A 14,972-nucleotide genomic window follows, 5' to 3' on the forward strand; every position below is an offset into this window, starting at 1 on the left:
CTCGCCGGGCCTGCACTCTGGGTCTGTTCAGAATCCCGCGGCCTGGGTCCAAGGTTAGGTTTTAATGGTCTTTCATCATAGTAATAGTCAGGGAGTCACACATAGCAGCCTTTCCTTCATAAGCATGCTTTTCTTTTCGTTAGAAATAAGGATTTTTTTTTCTCTGAATGCCTTCAGGGCAGGTTTGGCTTGCTTGAGTTGTGGGGATCGAACCACAGCAACCTGAGCCTGACTGCTTTGTTGAAGCAGCCACTTAAAGAACTGAGTTAAGGGGCAGGCCCCCGTTCTTTTCATTTAGGCTTTACACAAATGACTCCACTTTGATTCTGACAATTTTCACATTCTTCACATCCTCAAGGTCAGAATAAAAAAAGTTGTGAGATACAAATAATTTACCACACATAATTATAAACAACAAAAAGGGGGCTGGGGAGATAGCTCAGTAGGATAAGCACTTGCCTGGCAAGCGCAGTGTCCTGAGTGCAATCCCCAGTACCACAAAGAAGAAAAAAAAAAAAAAAAGCAAAAGGAAGGGTTTTTTTTCGGAACTGGGGATTGAACTCAGACCCTTGCGCTTGCTAGGGAAGCGCTTATTCCACTGAGCCATCTCCCCAGCCCCAAGGAAGTTATTTTTGAATGGTAGTTTTGTGGAGGAGATGGCAGAAATTAAGCGGGCAACATCTAGGTTTTATCACCTGCTAGCAGAGTCACCTGGTTTCCAAGTGACCAGTCAGATTACATGTTGGAGAAATGGCAAGGTGTTCACATTAGGGCAGATCTGTATGGACCCTGACCCAACAGTATCAGCTGCTCAGTTTCATTGTCAGCAGGAAAATTTGATGACCCCTGGAGGTTCAGCTTTACCTTTCTGGCTTCAAACCAGGTAGGCTTCAAAAATAGAAAAAGAATAAATTATGTAGATTTCCTTCCAGCACCTGGATACACACACAAAAAAGAGATGACTTCAAATTTGAGAAAACCTGGAGTCTGCCCAAGTTGAGCAGCTTATAGCTTCGAGGTATTAAGAAGCTATTAGGAAATGTGATGGATCTGATGGAGTTGGTGTCATTTCACAAGCCTTCACAGGTCAGCGTCAAAACATCAGCCTTCTCTTTCCCCTTCAGTGGTGCCTGAAAAACAGCTCATTTGCTGGTGCTCATTTCTTCCTTAATCCTACACAGGGATGGGAGACAAATTCCCTGGTTTTTGTTTTTGTTTTTCACTTAAGATTGATGTTGGGAGGCAATATAATTTCTTGAGGGTTATTCAGTAGAGCAGAACAGGAGGAAACATAATTTATTTCAATAATATAATATATAATATATGTACAGAATAATGAAAATAAGGAACTGAGAACTTTCCCTACTTAAGGGACTTTGCCTAATATAAGTAACTCAGGCATGGAGAGCAGAATTTATCATTTTAGTCAATATTCTCTATCTCTTTCTTTAGCCAAAATAAATGGCTAAGCTCATTAGCCTGATGAATGCACTAAAAATGAATGCAGTCTATGCTAAAGAATGTATGATTTATTACTGGGGCTCCTCCAAGACCTATCTCCTTTTTCCATAGTTTCTAGCAATGTCTCCAGGCTCCTAGGTAGAGTTCTAGCTCTTGCTCCTCTCCCATTTCCAATGGTTTCTTCCTTATCTCTCAGGGAGAGCCAGATTTATCTTTTAAAATGTATTGTGCAGCCTAGAATGAAATACAGCTCTTGTAAGCACAACCCTAGACACCTAAAATATAGTAACAAACAAACAGGAAGAACTTGCATACTGTTTCTTAACATTAAGGCAATCATAAAATTCTTCCTCCATGAAATTACCTATATTGCATCATATTCAAACTTCCCCAGGCATCAGAAGAGAAAGATCAGTGAGCAGTGAGAATTAGCTCATACTCCACCAAATGGAGCTGTTTCATATCCCATTTGCCCATCAATTCTGTTGAGTAGGAAAACCTCATCTGCTAAACAAGGATCACCTATTGCCATCACTGGAGTCACAACATCCTGGTGCTTCCTACCCATTTGTTTGTAGCCACTGGGTCTGTTCTTAAGATCTGCAGGGTCCACAGCCTGCAGGTGAGTGAGACCCTTGGATGCCTCCAACCCTGCACCTCATCTGGAAGCTCCCTGCCCCACACACATGTGCATCCAGGGGCAACAGGGCAGCCAACCCCAAAGGCAGGACCCACCTTCTGGGTCCCTCATTGTGCCTGAGTCACAGACTTGAGCACATGTGAGAATTCCCCCTCCCTGGAGTTTCTGATTTAGGAGGTCAGAGGAGAGTCTGAAAATCTTCACTTCTAACAAGTTCTTTGATGAAGCATATACTTTTGGTTTTCACTTAAAAATTATAAAATCTTAGGTAAAATAATTACCTCGTATATCAGTATCTTCAAGAGGGTTGAGATGAAGCAGGTTGGTAAAAGGGATCCTCCTTCCTCTGCCCCCATCCCCACCTATACCAGCAGTAAAGCAGAGGTAACAGCTCAGAAGGGCCCAGCACCAGCCCACAAAGCATAGTTTGATGGTAAGAACAAGGAGCACAGAGAATTTCACCAGACAAGTATTTTATGTCTGCTGTGCTCAAGATGTTGGAGGCACAGCTTATGTGGCTGCACCAAGCAGTAAAGGGATTATTAGCAGATGTGCACACAAGAACATTTGCTGTTCACTCCACCCAGAAGACCTACCAGCCCACCAACTTCCCAATGCAGGTATCCTTTCAAACCCCTTAACTCTCATGGCCAGATGCCACTCACTAACATGGAGTAGTACTTCTTGGACGAACAAACAAAGGATTATACCATGAGAACTATCCCATAACTGCCGAAGGCCAGGGAGCTGTGTGTGGCACTCCACACTTCAGGGGGCCATTCTCTCAGGACTCAGGGTGGCTATATCACAGCCCCAGTGGTTATACCCCAGGACTTCTTGAGGTGGAGAACAACAGCCCTTCTTTCTACTGTGTGCTCTTTCCGATCGCTAAGCATGAAAACATTGGCTGAGATGGCAATCACACTTCAGCTCTAAGAAAAGACATGGGCAAGCAGTGGGAATGCAGCCTTACAACTTCAGCCTTCACCTGAGAGGCAGCATGGAGCCCTGGCATTGCAGGCAAAGTTGAGCTCTTTTAAAGCTCCCTGCCAGGGTGCAGACCCTCGTGGAACACTTCAGACCCTCTGGAACCTGCCAGAACCTTCCAGCTTGGTCCTTTCCACATTTAAGTCACCCCTGCTCCTCAGCTGCTCTAGGGAAGCCAGAGACAGTAAATTAGGACACATCAGTAGACACAAAGACTTGATTAGACAAGGAGTTTACATTGGTAACAAATTCTAGATTTCAAGCTGCTTTAAGTCAGAAGGATTTTTTTTTTTTCTCTGAATGCCTTCAGGGCAGGCTTGGCTGGCTTGAGTTGTGGGGATCGAACCACAGCAACCTGAGCCTGACTGCTTTGTTTTTGTTTTTGTTTTCCATAATTTTATTGAGAAACAAATAGCAATGAGACAGTTTCAAACCAAATTGGTAGGACAGTTTCAATAAAGAACTGAGCTAAGGAGCAGCCCCCTCCCCTCTGCTTTAAGTCAGAAGCAATGGTATTTTCTTGTCCCTTTATGTCCTCACCAGGATGGAGATGATTTCCCCACCACAATCCAGTGCCCAGGGTGACCAGCCTCCCCTGGTCACTCACCTGCCAGCACTTGCAGCTTGAAAACAAACTCAAGGCAAAACAGGGAAATAAGAGAACAGCCCTTCCCCAGCACCTACCTCATGCCCACCAAACTACAGGCAACTTGTCACTACTTTCTTCTGGGTGACCTGGCACCTGACCCGGCGAGCACTGAGGCCACTGCGAGAGTTAGGGGAGACAGCATTAATCTGACTTGTTGGTTGCGGCCTAGGGAAGAGGTTACCTTACGATAAAATACTGAAGTCCTCACAGTTTTTCTCTATCTTGGTGGAGAAAGTGAGAGATAAAGATCCACCTGCCCTCTTCAGGCTGTGCAGCAACAGATATGTCCCTTAGGCAGCTCTTAACTGGCAGAAAGCACTAGGCCTGCGTGCGCTCCTCTGCATGCCTTATACACAGACTAGAAATGAGCCAAAACCTCTCCAGAAGAAAATACTGAGAATGTTGCATATCTTCCAGCACACAGGTGGTTTGAACACACAGCCCTGTGGCCCTCACTGTTGCAGTTAATGGTCACCTGCCTTCTGCAAGCTGTAAAGCCCCTCAGGACAGCCAGCTGGTACTTTAGTTCTAAGAAGCTACAGAGCTGCCTGTAGGCACCAAAGCCACCCCCAGAAATAAGAATGAAAAGCCTCGCCTCTGCCTTCTGCTGTGGAATCTTTCGTCTAACTCCCACTTGTAGGCAACCTGCATTTAAATCTTCTTGTCAACACTGGCAAGGAAGTGGTCTGAAAGATGGAGTCATCTGCAACAACAGGCCACTCTGCTTACGGGGGATCTTATTTCCCCTACATGGACCACAAGCACCATTCTGCGTGCTATAAATTCATCCACCCGCATCACTTACCGTAAAGTCACTCCTTATGGCAAAGTTTTCAGGCTTGATGTCACAGAGGTGGAGGCGGTGGGAGAAGTCATTTTCAAAATGCCTCACCATGTCCAAGAAGCTGAGAGCAATGTGGCTGATAGCCTTGGCCTGGGCCAGGTCACCCCAAGGGGCAGCCTCTTCCAGGGGAAAGAGTGCACTGTGGTGGGGGCTGCCAGCTGCCAAGTACTCCACTGCATAGAAATGGCCACAAGAGCCCAGCACAGGCAGGACGTGGCGGCTGAGGTCCTGCAGCAGGCTGAAGTACACGTACTCTTCTTGCTGCAGCAGGGACCATGCACTGGCCAGCTGCCGCCTCCAGCCAGGGCCCCGATGGCCTGGCCACAAGGGTCCCATACTGCTGTTGGGCAGCTCCAGGCCTAAGGCATTCTTGACCTCTGCAGCCACAATCAGGAGGAGCTCTGCTTCAGGCACACCTTGAGCTCCCTCTCCTGTCTCCACCTCCAACAGGCCAAGGGCTGGGAAACTGGAGAAAGCCTCCCTCTTGGACTTGAGAATGATGGGCCGGCCATGCCACTGGGCCTGCAGAACCTTCTTGCCATGCTCATAGTACAAACAGCGCTGGTACAGCAGCTCCCCTGCCACACACAGGTCCTCACACAGGTTGCCCATGAGCCAGCCACCCTGGTAGTCCTGGCACTGGAACAAAGGGAACAGCCAGTCACAGTGGGGCAGATATTAGGCCCGTGGTGGGCTGGGGCAGAAAAAGGCACAGCCTGTTCCCTGAGCTCAGGAGACTTGAAATCCAACCTTGAACAGAAGCATCCTAGATGTAAACAAAGGCCATCAGGTCATTGAGTACACATAGCCCTCTCATCTGCAGTCCTGTAGCCCATTGGCTTATGTCTACACTGAAAATACATATGAAGATGTGTGTAGATTATATGCAAATGCTGTGTCATTTTATCCTTTTCAAAAAAATTTGTTTAACTTTTTTTTTGTTTGTTTTTTGTTTTTTTGAGACAGGTTCTTGCTATGCAGTTTAAGCTGGGCTTAATTTCACTTTGTAGCCCAGGCTGGTCTCAAACTCCCAACAATCCTCCTGCCTCTGCCTCCTAATTGTTGAGATTACAGGTGTGCACCACCATGCCCAGCGCTGTGCCATTTTATATAAAGGACTGGAGCATCCTCAAATCAGATTTTGGTATTCTGATTTGGCAGGTGTCCTAGTTCCAATCCCCATTGGACCCAGAGACAAGACGAATTCAGTGAGAGTTAGAAGAGAATGTTGCCATGATTATGTCACTCAACTGGGCTGAGGACCAGAACTTTAGAATCAGGACACCTGGATAATCTCATCCTCTGTGGACCAGTGAGGTGGGCCTGGGAAGACCTAAGTCAGAAGAACATGCTGGGCAAAGCCAGTGACTCTCGACTACAAGATCTTTAATACCCATGTAAGAACTGTTAAACCCAGTGGGGCCTCAGGTCCCAACCTGCCCGCTAGGTCAGTCCTAGGCCACTACCCCCTCCAGCAGGCATGCATCTTGAGCTTGCTGTTTTCAACACGAAGTGGTAAGACCTTTGTGGCTAGCAGCTCTAGGATGATGGATGTTTAGAGGACAGGATGCCCAGGGGATACAGGAGTTAGAATGTGGCTGGTGGACTGGAGCGAGGTTCCCAGGAGAAATGGCTTGGGTTACATCTGGAAGTGTGGGGGAGGCCTTGTGATCCTGGTGAGACTGGGGATGGCCAAGGAGGAGCCTCAAATAGGGAGTTTCACATAAACTTCTGGAACTCTTAGTATTGGGCCACTTGGGACCTGTGGTGATCCTTCTCACCAATGTTAGAAACTCTCTGAGAACACCAGTTAGCTGGACTATTCTTTATGAGTCAGGAAAGAAGAGGAAGAGTATAGAATGGAATAAAAGATATAATTCTGTTCCAGGCAACTAAACCTGTACACCCATTTTTAATAAAAGTTGAGCATACTTTCTAATCTCATCCATTTTTCCCAAAAGTGAATCTTATTCCTGCATCAACAAATACAAACCTTTCCTTTTTCTTGGAATATCTTCTATAGCACATGCAGCTATGATCACCTTAGTCTTTATAAGACTGAAAAATGAGTACAAAAATCACAAACTGAAAAAAAAAATCACAAACTTATTTTTCATCCTACTTTATTTATTGAAAAACACCTTGAAGGATATGCTTGGACTCTGGGCAGTGTGGCACACTAGAAAGCACCAGACTAAGAGCCAGAAGCTTGATTTCTGGCCCAGGCTATGCTGCAATAACCTGAGAATGTCACCTAACTGCCTTGGGCTTGACTGCCTCCTCATGTCCCACTCTGCCTCCTGCACAGTGACTATCCAACCACATGAGAAGCGTATGATGGAAGCTAGAAAATATATTCGTACAGTGCCAGGCCTGTGAAAGGGCCTTCAAACAACACATAAACATTAATTCATATAACATTCAAAGAGTAGTATGTTTATGCTGAGAAGTTTTATTAATACAAAGTACATTACAAGATCTTCCTTAAAGTTGAGAAAAGGAACCTCCAGTGACCAGACACATAAATAATTCCAAAATCAAAAAGGTCTATTAGCCACTCCATGACTCATTTGGCCTGATATGGTGTTAAAGTTTACACTGAAAGATGTAAGGCTATTTACAGTCCATATGGATTTGTTTTTCTTTTTTCTTTTTCTGTATTTTAGGGAAGGGTCTACAGGGGGTTCAGGGCCTCACTACTAGATCGGACCTGTAGTGACTTACAAGGCTCCTGTTTACAGCCTCCCAAGTGCTGGGATTACAGGCGCGCCACCACACCCAGTTTCAATCACTGTCTCAGCGCGCCCCAGAGTCCATATGGATTTGACTCGGTGTTAATTTGTATATATTTTGCTTCAGAATTATTAATTTGATTACTGGAGCTGTCCTACATGCAAACATTAATGTATATGTGTCATGTTATCTTTTCAGTAACCAAAATTGTTGAATTTCAAAACTCACCTGGCCCCAAAATGTTTTAAATAAGGGAGGTAGATATTAATAAATCCTGTCAAGTAACTTTTTAAAATACTTAGAAGGGCCAGCCGAATAGCTCAGAAGATTTTTAAAAAGCACCTGCAAGAGGGGCAGGGGCCAGGAGTTCGATCCCCCAGGCTTGCCCTGTCGGCCCCAACCCCCACACCCGCACACCCTCTGGGCACCCTGAGACAGCAATTGAGACTAAGCATATGGCACGCACCTGTAATCCCAGCTCTTGGGAGGCTGTAAACTGGCAGATCATTACAAGTCTGATCTAGTAGTGAGACCCTGAACACCCTATAGACCCTTCCCTAACATACAAAAGATTAATTAATTAATTAATTAAATACTTAGAAATACTCTCAGTGATTAAGAGAAATATGTAGATTTTCTGGGCACTTTCAGGCACTAACCTGAAAGACCAAAACTATGTTCTCCAAGCTGATTTCCATCTTCCTACTTCTGATAAAGAGATCTCTGCCAGCCACTGGCTCTTACATCCTTTTATTTTTGTGGAGAGGGGCTACATTCCCCAAACTCCAAGCTGCTGGTAAGAAGTTTCTGTATGTAGAAAGGCATGAATCTGATCCTCCAGCTACTGAGTACATCAGCTGCTGGGGTTGGACTTCTATCTTTGGAAAACCAAAGTCCATGAAGAAGCTGTATTAGTACCTACACAAAACTGCTTTAAACACACCAGAAATCCTGTCAAGTAACTTTTTAAAATACTTAGAAGGGCCAGCCGAATAGCTCAGAAGATTTTTAAAAAGCACCTGCAAGAGGGGCAGGGGCCGGGAGTTCGATCCCCCAGGCTTGCCCTGTGGGCCCCAACCCCCACACCCCCAATGGGACTGAAGCTCACAGCCTCACTGATGGCCATTGCATCCTGCTGGGATGAACTGGTTTCTGAGCAGTCCCTCATGGATAGTGTCAATGATGGCCACAGGTCAGATGAAAAGAGCACGGGTTTTGGCAGCCCATTGATGGCTTCCTCTTTCCTCACTCACAGACAAATGAAAACCAGCTCTGTGGCTTGGCCAGGCCCATGGCCAAGGCCTTACCTTCATCCTTTCTCTCCCAGACTCTCTCTCAGTGGCATCTATCCAAGCTTTCTTTTCCCACCCCATTTTTAGCTATCATCTTTTATAAGAAAGCATTTCTTGGTATTTCAGCTTCTGTCCTTATTATGTAAAATAGAAAATGTGCGCACTGCAGCTGATTAGCAGCTGGCATTCTGGTAAATTCTCAGGATCTTTTTGCATGTCTGTGCCTGGTAATTGCACAGAAAGCCTTAACCCAGCAATTTAAAAAGTTAGTATAGAAATTTTAAGTTTAGAAGATAATTAAAAACTTTTATTACATGAGAAAGTCATTAAATTATTGTATTAACAGCATATCTTGTTGAAGTAATCATTTTAAATCAATAAAGGTAGTTTAAGCCTATTTTTACAGGCAGACTATATCAAACTTCTTCCTCTTCAAGGACTTTCTAACTTGCCGCCATTAAGAAGGTGCATTTCTGTACACAAATGTATATTTGTATAAAGCCCATAGGTATCAGATTTAAAACCAAACTGCAGGGGCCGGGGAGATGGCTCAGTGGAATAAGTGCTTCCCTGGCAAGCACAAGGGTCTGAGCTCAAACCCTGGTTCCACAAAAACAAAAACAAAAAAAACCTGGAAAAATAAAATAAAAGATAATGTCTCACAGCATAACTCTGTCATTTTTTTTTATTTTTATTTTAGGAAGGGTCTACAAGGTGTTCAGGGTCTCACTACTAGATTGAACTCCTGTTTACAGCCTCCCAAGAGCTAGGGTTATAGGCACATGCCACCACGCCCAGTCTCAATTGCTGTCTCAGTGCAGGGGGGGGAGGGGGAGGCCGGCGGGGACCAGCATGGCAGGCCGGGGATGGAACCCTGGGGCCCTAGGCCTGCTTGCAGGCGCTTTAATCCGCTGCACTATTTGGCAAGCCCTCACATCTTGAAATTAATCAAATTCATTGACTTTGTTTTTCATGGAGTATGTATTCACACACAAATGCATACTTCCATCAAATCAGTCCCAGCTCTTGTTGGAAGCCTTCTTTGTTTTTGTTGCTTAGTGTCTTTCCAGTTGGTATCACAGTTCTCAGGCAAAAACAAAAACTGTCCACTCCAGTCTAGGAAAGTGTAGACGGGGCCACAGGGCTCATGGCAAAGGGCTGGCCTTCCTATTGTGTTTGTTTGTCTTTTAAGAAGCATTAAGTTCACCTGCATTCAGCAACATTCATATTTCATGAGGGTTTTCCATCCCCAGCAGCTACCATGGGTTGCAGAACCTCAGCAATTAGCTGGCCCACTGTGCACTCCTTTTCTACATCAAGAATGAGGCTAGAGCTATTTCCTGCTATGAAATCTCTCTGGATATGGTGCCTACCTTCTGTGTCCTCTTGGACCCCTGACAGTTCCTATCATCACAAAGAAAGATAAGACTGAACTTTGAAAAAAGAATTTCTAAAGTAGACAACAAAATTAAATTCCATCAAGACTTAACTAGCCATAGGCAGGTTAAGCTTTTTGAATTACATAGTCTCTGGGAATATTTCTGAGGTGCTTTGGAAATAAGATGCACTGGAAAGGGTGATTATGAGAAGCCACTTACTGTCTCAGGTTTGCTACTGTCAGACTACATGGGGAGGCATCCTTGCTCCTTAACAACTGTGTAAAGCAGTGCAAAGTTTTTTCCATCTGCAAAAGCAGGGGTACAAAAAGCAAATAGGGTAGGCTATTGAGGTGATTAAATGGAATAATACATGTAAAATGACTCAGTATTGTGCCTGCCAGGCACCAGGTGCCTTCCAGGCTCTTGTGGAAGCCTCTGCTTGCAGAAGAAGAAGCCAAGTTCATAAATGATTGAGCAACGCCAACCCTCTTTCAGCCTGGCTGAGCCTCCCCATGTGGCTCCTTGGAGAAGTGGGACCCTAAATAACTCACCACTCCTGGAGGATGGGTACAGGTTTCTTTAGCTCAGCATATGCTGAAAACTGCAGAATGAGGAGCTGTGTAGTCTGTAGTCTGACTGGAAAAATCCCAAACTCAAACCCTTTGGAACTATTCAAATTGGCTCTTTTCAAGATTTCACTTTCCAGAGTGTGGCTGCCTGTCAGAAGTCAGGGTAAGGGCTCAGGAGAACCTGTAAGCCTCTTCTCCCCATTCTCTAATGGGTTCCTCAGCCTCATCTTCTATCTCTAGTAGGTTCTCCCTGCAGGCCAGAGATAACACCTGCCACACTGGACCCCAGGAGCACCAGGGTCTGGGAACACCTGCAGGGGATTCGCCAGAACCCAGCTCTGCCAGAAAGAGCCTCCCTTTGCTTGGCTGGCAACATTTCTTCTGTGCTCCCTACTCAGAGAGAAAGCTAATGAGAGTCTGGAGGCCAGTCAGAAAAATAACAACCAGTTTTATTATGTAGGATGAAAGCCAAGCAGAATGAAAAGTGCCGGGGGAGCCAGGACACACAGAGGCTCAATTCAGCTCCCATCCACGGGAGCCACAATGCCAATCTCTCCCCTTGGCAGCCCAGCTCAGTACTGTCTGGTCGGTGAAGACGGGCTTAGTATTAAAGACTGCCCTTGTTTAGAGTGTCCTGGGCAAAAATTGAGTCAGAGAAATGTGGAGTCTCACATCAGCAAGTTCCAAGGCATAGGTGGGGAGAGGGAACTCCTGAGAGTGTGTGAAAAATAACACTGGGGTAGGCTCATCTGATCATCCACAGGACATTCCTGATAGCTCAACTCACCTGACATGACAATAAAGTTCGGGCAGAGCTGGTGATGTGAATTATTCTTCTGGCCACAGATAAGATTGAGGCCTTCAGAGGCAGAGCCAACCTCTTTAGCTGTATGTCAAACTAAAAATGATTCCATATGGCTGATATTGCAGATATATTGGTAAAGCTTCTAAACAGAATTGGTTTTAACTGATAACTAGGAATGCTAGGAAAGTATGATTAGTTAAACTGTATCAGACTATTTAATTTCCACTAAGTCTTTTCCCCTTTGACCATAAGTACATAAATGAAAAATCATGTTCATTTGCAGTTTAATCTAAAAGATGATTACATTTATTTCTAATTAGGTCCTGCTTTCTAGTCAAGCTATATATTTTTGTTTATCCAGTCAGCTCTCCCAAAAATATCTTTCAAAATTAAAGGGACTTTTAGATAAGTGAGCAAGCAATTTACAACTGTAAATTGTAACCAACTTCTGTGCCAGAGCAGAAGGAGATGAAGAGTCTCATCTGTTAGGGTGAGTGCATCAAGACAGGAGTCTCCAGCAATTCAGTTAGGAACACGACTTGATTTCATTCTTTAATCTTTCCCATTCCATTTTTTAAATTTGCTTACTTTTTAATCTTTATAGCAGGATTTTTTAAAATCTGCAATCTCAGAAATCCCATCCAGGTATAGGCAACTGGACTGAAAACTTCCCGTGTGTTTCTCAGATTTCTAACGTAGGTCACCTTTACACCAAATGCTTAATTGATCAATATTTTAGGAAGTGAACAATCACTTAAGAAAAACGAGTACCAGTAGTTGCTTCAGTCTTCTCTCTTCTCGAATTTCCTTCTAGGGATGCCTAAATGATTAAGCCTGCAGCGCACGATCTCCCACACCAAAAGGAAAGACTAAGGAGCTGCCAGCGTTCTAATCAAGGCAAAAAGAGCGTTTGCTTGGGGCAAGAAGCCCAAGGCACTCACCAATCTGCAAAACTCAGCCGTTTCCTTCTCCCCACTATTACCCAGCCTAGCTAGGTCTGTTATGCGCACTCAGACCCTTGCCCTTTCGAAGCTGCAGGGGCGACCAGGGCAGGCTGCTGCGCACCTTCTGCATTGGTCCCCGCAGACACTGACAGCCAGGAGCTATGCTTGGAGGTGCTGAGAAATAGGCCCTTTCACACCTGGGTAGGAGGGGGCGCTGGAGTAAAGGCTGAGGGGCAGAGGCAGGTTCCTGCCGGCCCCAGCTCCGCCCCGCCGGCTCCCCAGGCCGGAGAACAGCCTGAAAACTTTCTCAGGAGCGGAGGCTCGTGGCATGAAGAATCAGAGGAACTGTCTTCTGACAAAGCGCCAATCTTGGTGCAAAGGAGAGGGACACCCCCGCGCGCCCACCAAGGACTCCTGAGCTGGGACCCCTAGTCAAGTCCCGCTTTCCCCTACCGGGTCAGGACCTCCCCTTTTGGCCGGTGCTACCGCCGTCCCAGCTTCCAAGGTGGGGTGGGGTGGAGAGGACGCAGAGATGCCATAGCCTCGTGGGCTCGGGTGGCCGGGTAGACAGTGTCCGAGGCCGCTACCCCGGACGCGGGGCGCAGGGCAGGGCGGCGGGGCACCTACCAGGGCGGCCAGGATGCTCCGGCTCCGCTCGTCTGTGCATCGCTCCGAGAGGACTCCCGGGTGCGCGCGGAGCAGCAGCGCCGCCACAAGTACCCAGCCCGCGGTCCACGCGGCGAAGGCGAGGAGCACGCCCCGCCTGCACCGTCCACAGCGAGCAGCCCGCGCCATGCCCGGCGCCCCGAACCCGGCTCCCGGAACCCGGCGCCGGCACTCCGGGTCGCAGCTCCACTGCTGGTCCCAGGGACGGAGAGGGCTGGGGGAGGGGCCGCGCGAGGGCGGGGACCGCGCAGAGATCCGCGCGGGGCAGAATTGCGGCTCCTGGGGTCCACTTGCAGCCGCCCCGCCCCCGCCACTTTCCCCACGAGCAGACCAGCCCAGCGCTAGAACCCAGTGCGCGCAGATCCACGCCCCGCTCCCAGCAGGACTGTCGGGATCCAGCGGCGCATCTTTAGTCCCGAGAACAACATCTTGTCCAGGACACCCGGCGCCGCACCTATTCTACCCTACTTCCCCCAGTCCTCCCCAAAATAAGACCCCAGGTGTGTAGAGCGGAGGTGAGGACCGTCAGGAAAACTGGGAGAGAACCCTGGACATGGCGGTCTCCTGGCTGCGCGAAACTCAGAACGCCCCGCTGTGGGTAAGGAGGGGTGGGCTTCTTCAGCGCGGCCCGGCGCGTGCTCTTCTGTAATCTGCAAACACTGGGGAGACCAAGGCAAAGGATCACCAAGTTCGAGCCCAACCTGAGCAAATCAACAAGACCTGTTTCAAAAGAAAGGAGTAGGAGGAGAAGGAGGAAGAGAAGAAGAAGGCGAAGGGGAAACGGAAAGGGAAGGAAATAGGAAAGGGGAAGGGGAAGGAGAAGGGGAAGGAGAAGGAGAAGAAGGAGAAAGAAAGGGTTGGCGATGTAGTTCAGTGCTAACGCCCTGGGTTCATTCTCCAGTACCGGAAGGGAGGACGCACTGTAATTTACTTGTTTACCCCCGGAAGGGGAAAACAAAAAAACAAGACAAACAAACAAACAAACAAACAAAAACGGTCTCAAATGTGTCCAAATCTGCACGGGGACTTGTTTCAGCGTTCAAATCCTGTGGTTTCGCAAAGTGGGCGGGCACAGGCCTCGGAGCAGCATCCCCCACCCCCCCATACCCCCACACCCCCACACCCCTAACCCAGAGCTCACACCTGAGCTGCTCCTCCGCTTCGCAACTTTACTCCACCGAAGAGCGAGGCCGCGGCGTGCGGTGCGCCTGGGACCAGGCCCTCCTCCGGGCGCTGCTAACGGCTAAAGGCCCAAAAGCGCCGTGCTGCTGCTCTAGCGAAGGCTTTCGCTCCACAAAAGCTTATTCGGTGCTGGCGCCGGTGCCGTGCCAGCTCCATCCTGGTGGCCCTCCAGCCTGCCCTTTGCTCTGATTTCTCAGGATCAATCCTGAGGTTAAGGATAACAAAATTGCATTCTCTCATGAAACATTCTATAATTGTCCCTCGGGAACTGGCTTCCGAACCTTGTCTTTTTTACAGCTGGGTGGCACCGAGGTAGCAGGGGTATTGTGAAACATCAAATTAACATAAGCATAGAGTGGATATAAGGACCATGTTAGACACATCACAAGAAAATGTTCCCAGAATGCAGTAGACACTTGAGATCTGTGCACTCATCTGTCAGGCACAGCCATACCTGTAAAGCCCCCACCTGGTGACACCAAGTCAGAAGCAGTCCTTGCCAGCGTTTTCACAGGAAACTTGTGTCGTCTCATTTCAAAGCAATTGTGGACCATAGACCGCAATGGAGGGGGCTTTAGCATCTGGTGGTAAGGACTTGAAGTCATTTGCTTTATAGAAGAATTTTATTTGGTGTGGGGTAGGGGGCTCAGCAAAATGGAAGATGAGATGAAGTGTGGCCACTTAGTCTTTAAAAGCTCGAACTAAAAATTACCAGGACAGCAGAACTGGACATCAAATTTATGTCAGGATTTGTAAGTTTACTTTAACTTTACTTTTGAGAGTTTTAAAAATATAGTATTAAGCCTACTTTTGACATTTTA

The 14,972-nt window shown here is 47.1% G+C and overlaps 1 protein-coding gene across 1 annotated transcript in view; it reads right to left on the reverse strand.

The window, feature by feature from the left end:
* The window catches only part of Fam69c (family with sequence similarity 69 member C), a 22,417-nt gene extending 9,319 nt beyond the window's left edge, over positions 1-13,098 (reverse strand). The window contains exons 1-2 of the mRNA XM_004640211.2: positions 12,931-13,098; positions 4,543-5,220 (exon numbers count right to left, since the gene is read on the reverse strand). Of these exons, the coding sequence (XP_004640268.1) occupies positions 4,543-5,220; positions 12,931-13,098 (846 nt within the window). The remainder of the gene's footprint in view (positions 1-4,542; positions 5,221-12,930) is intronic.
* Positions 13,099-14,972: the final 1,874 nt, after the last annotated feature.

Source organism: Octodon degus, unplaced genomic scaffold (genome assembly GCF_000260255.1).
Source record: "Octodon degus isolate 3935 unplaced genomic scaffold, OctDeg1.0 scaffold00120, whole genome shotgun sequence".
NCBI classification, from domain to species: Eukaryota; Metazoa; Chordata; class Mammalia; order Rodentia; family Octodontidae; genus Octodon; species Octodon degus.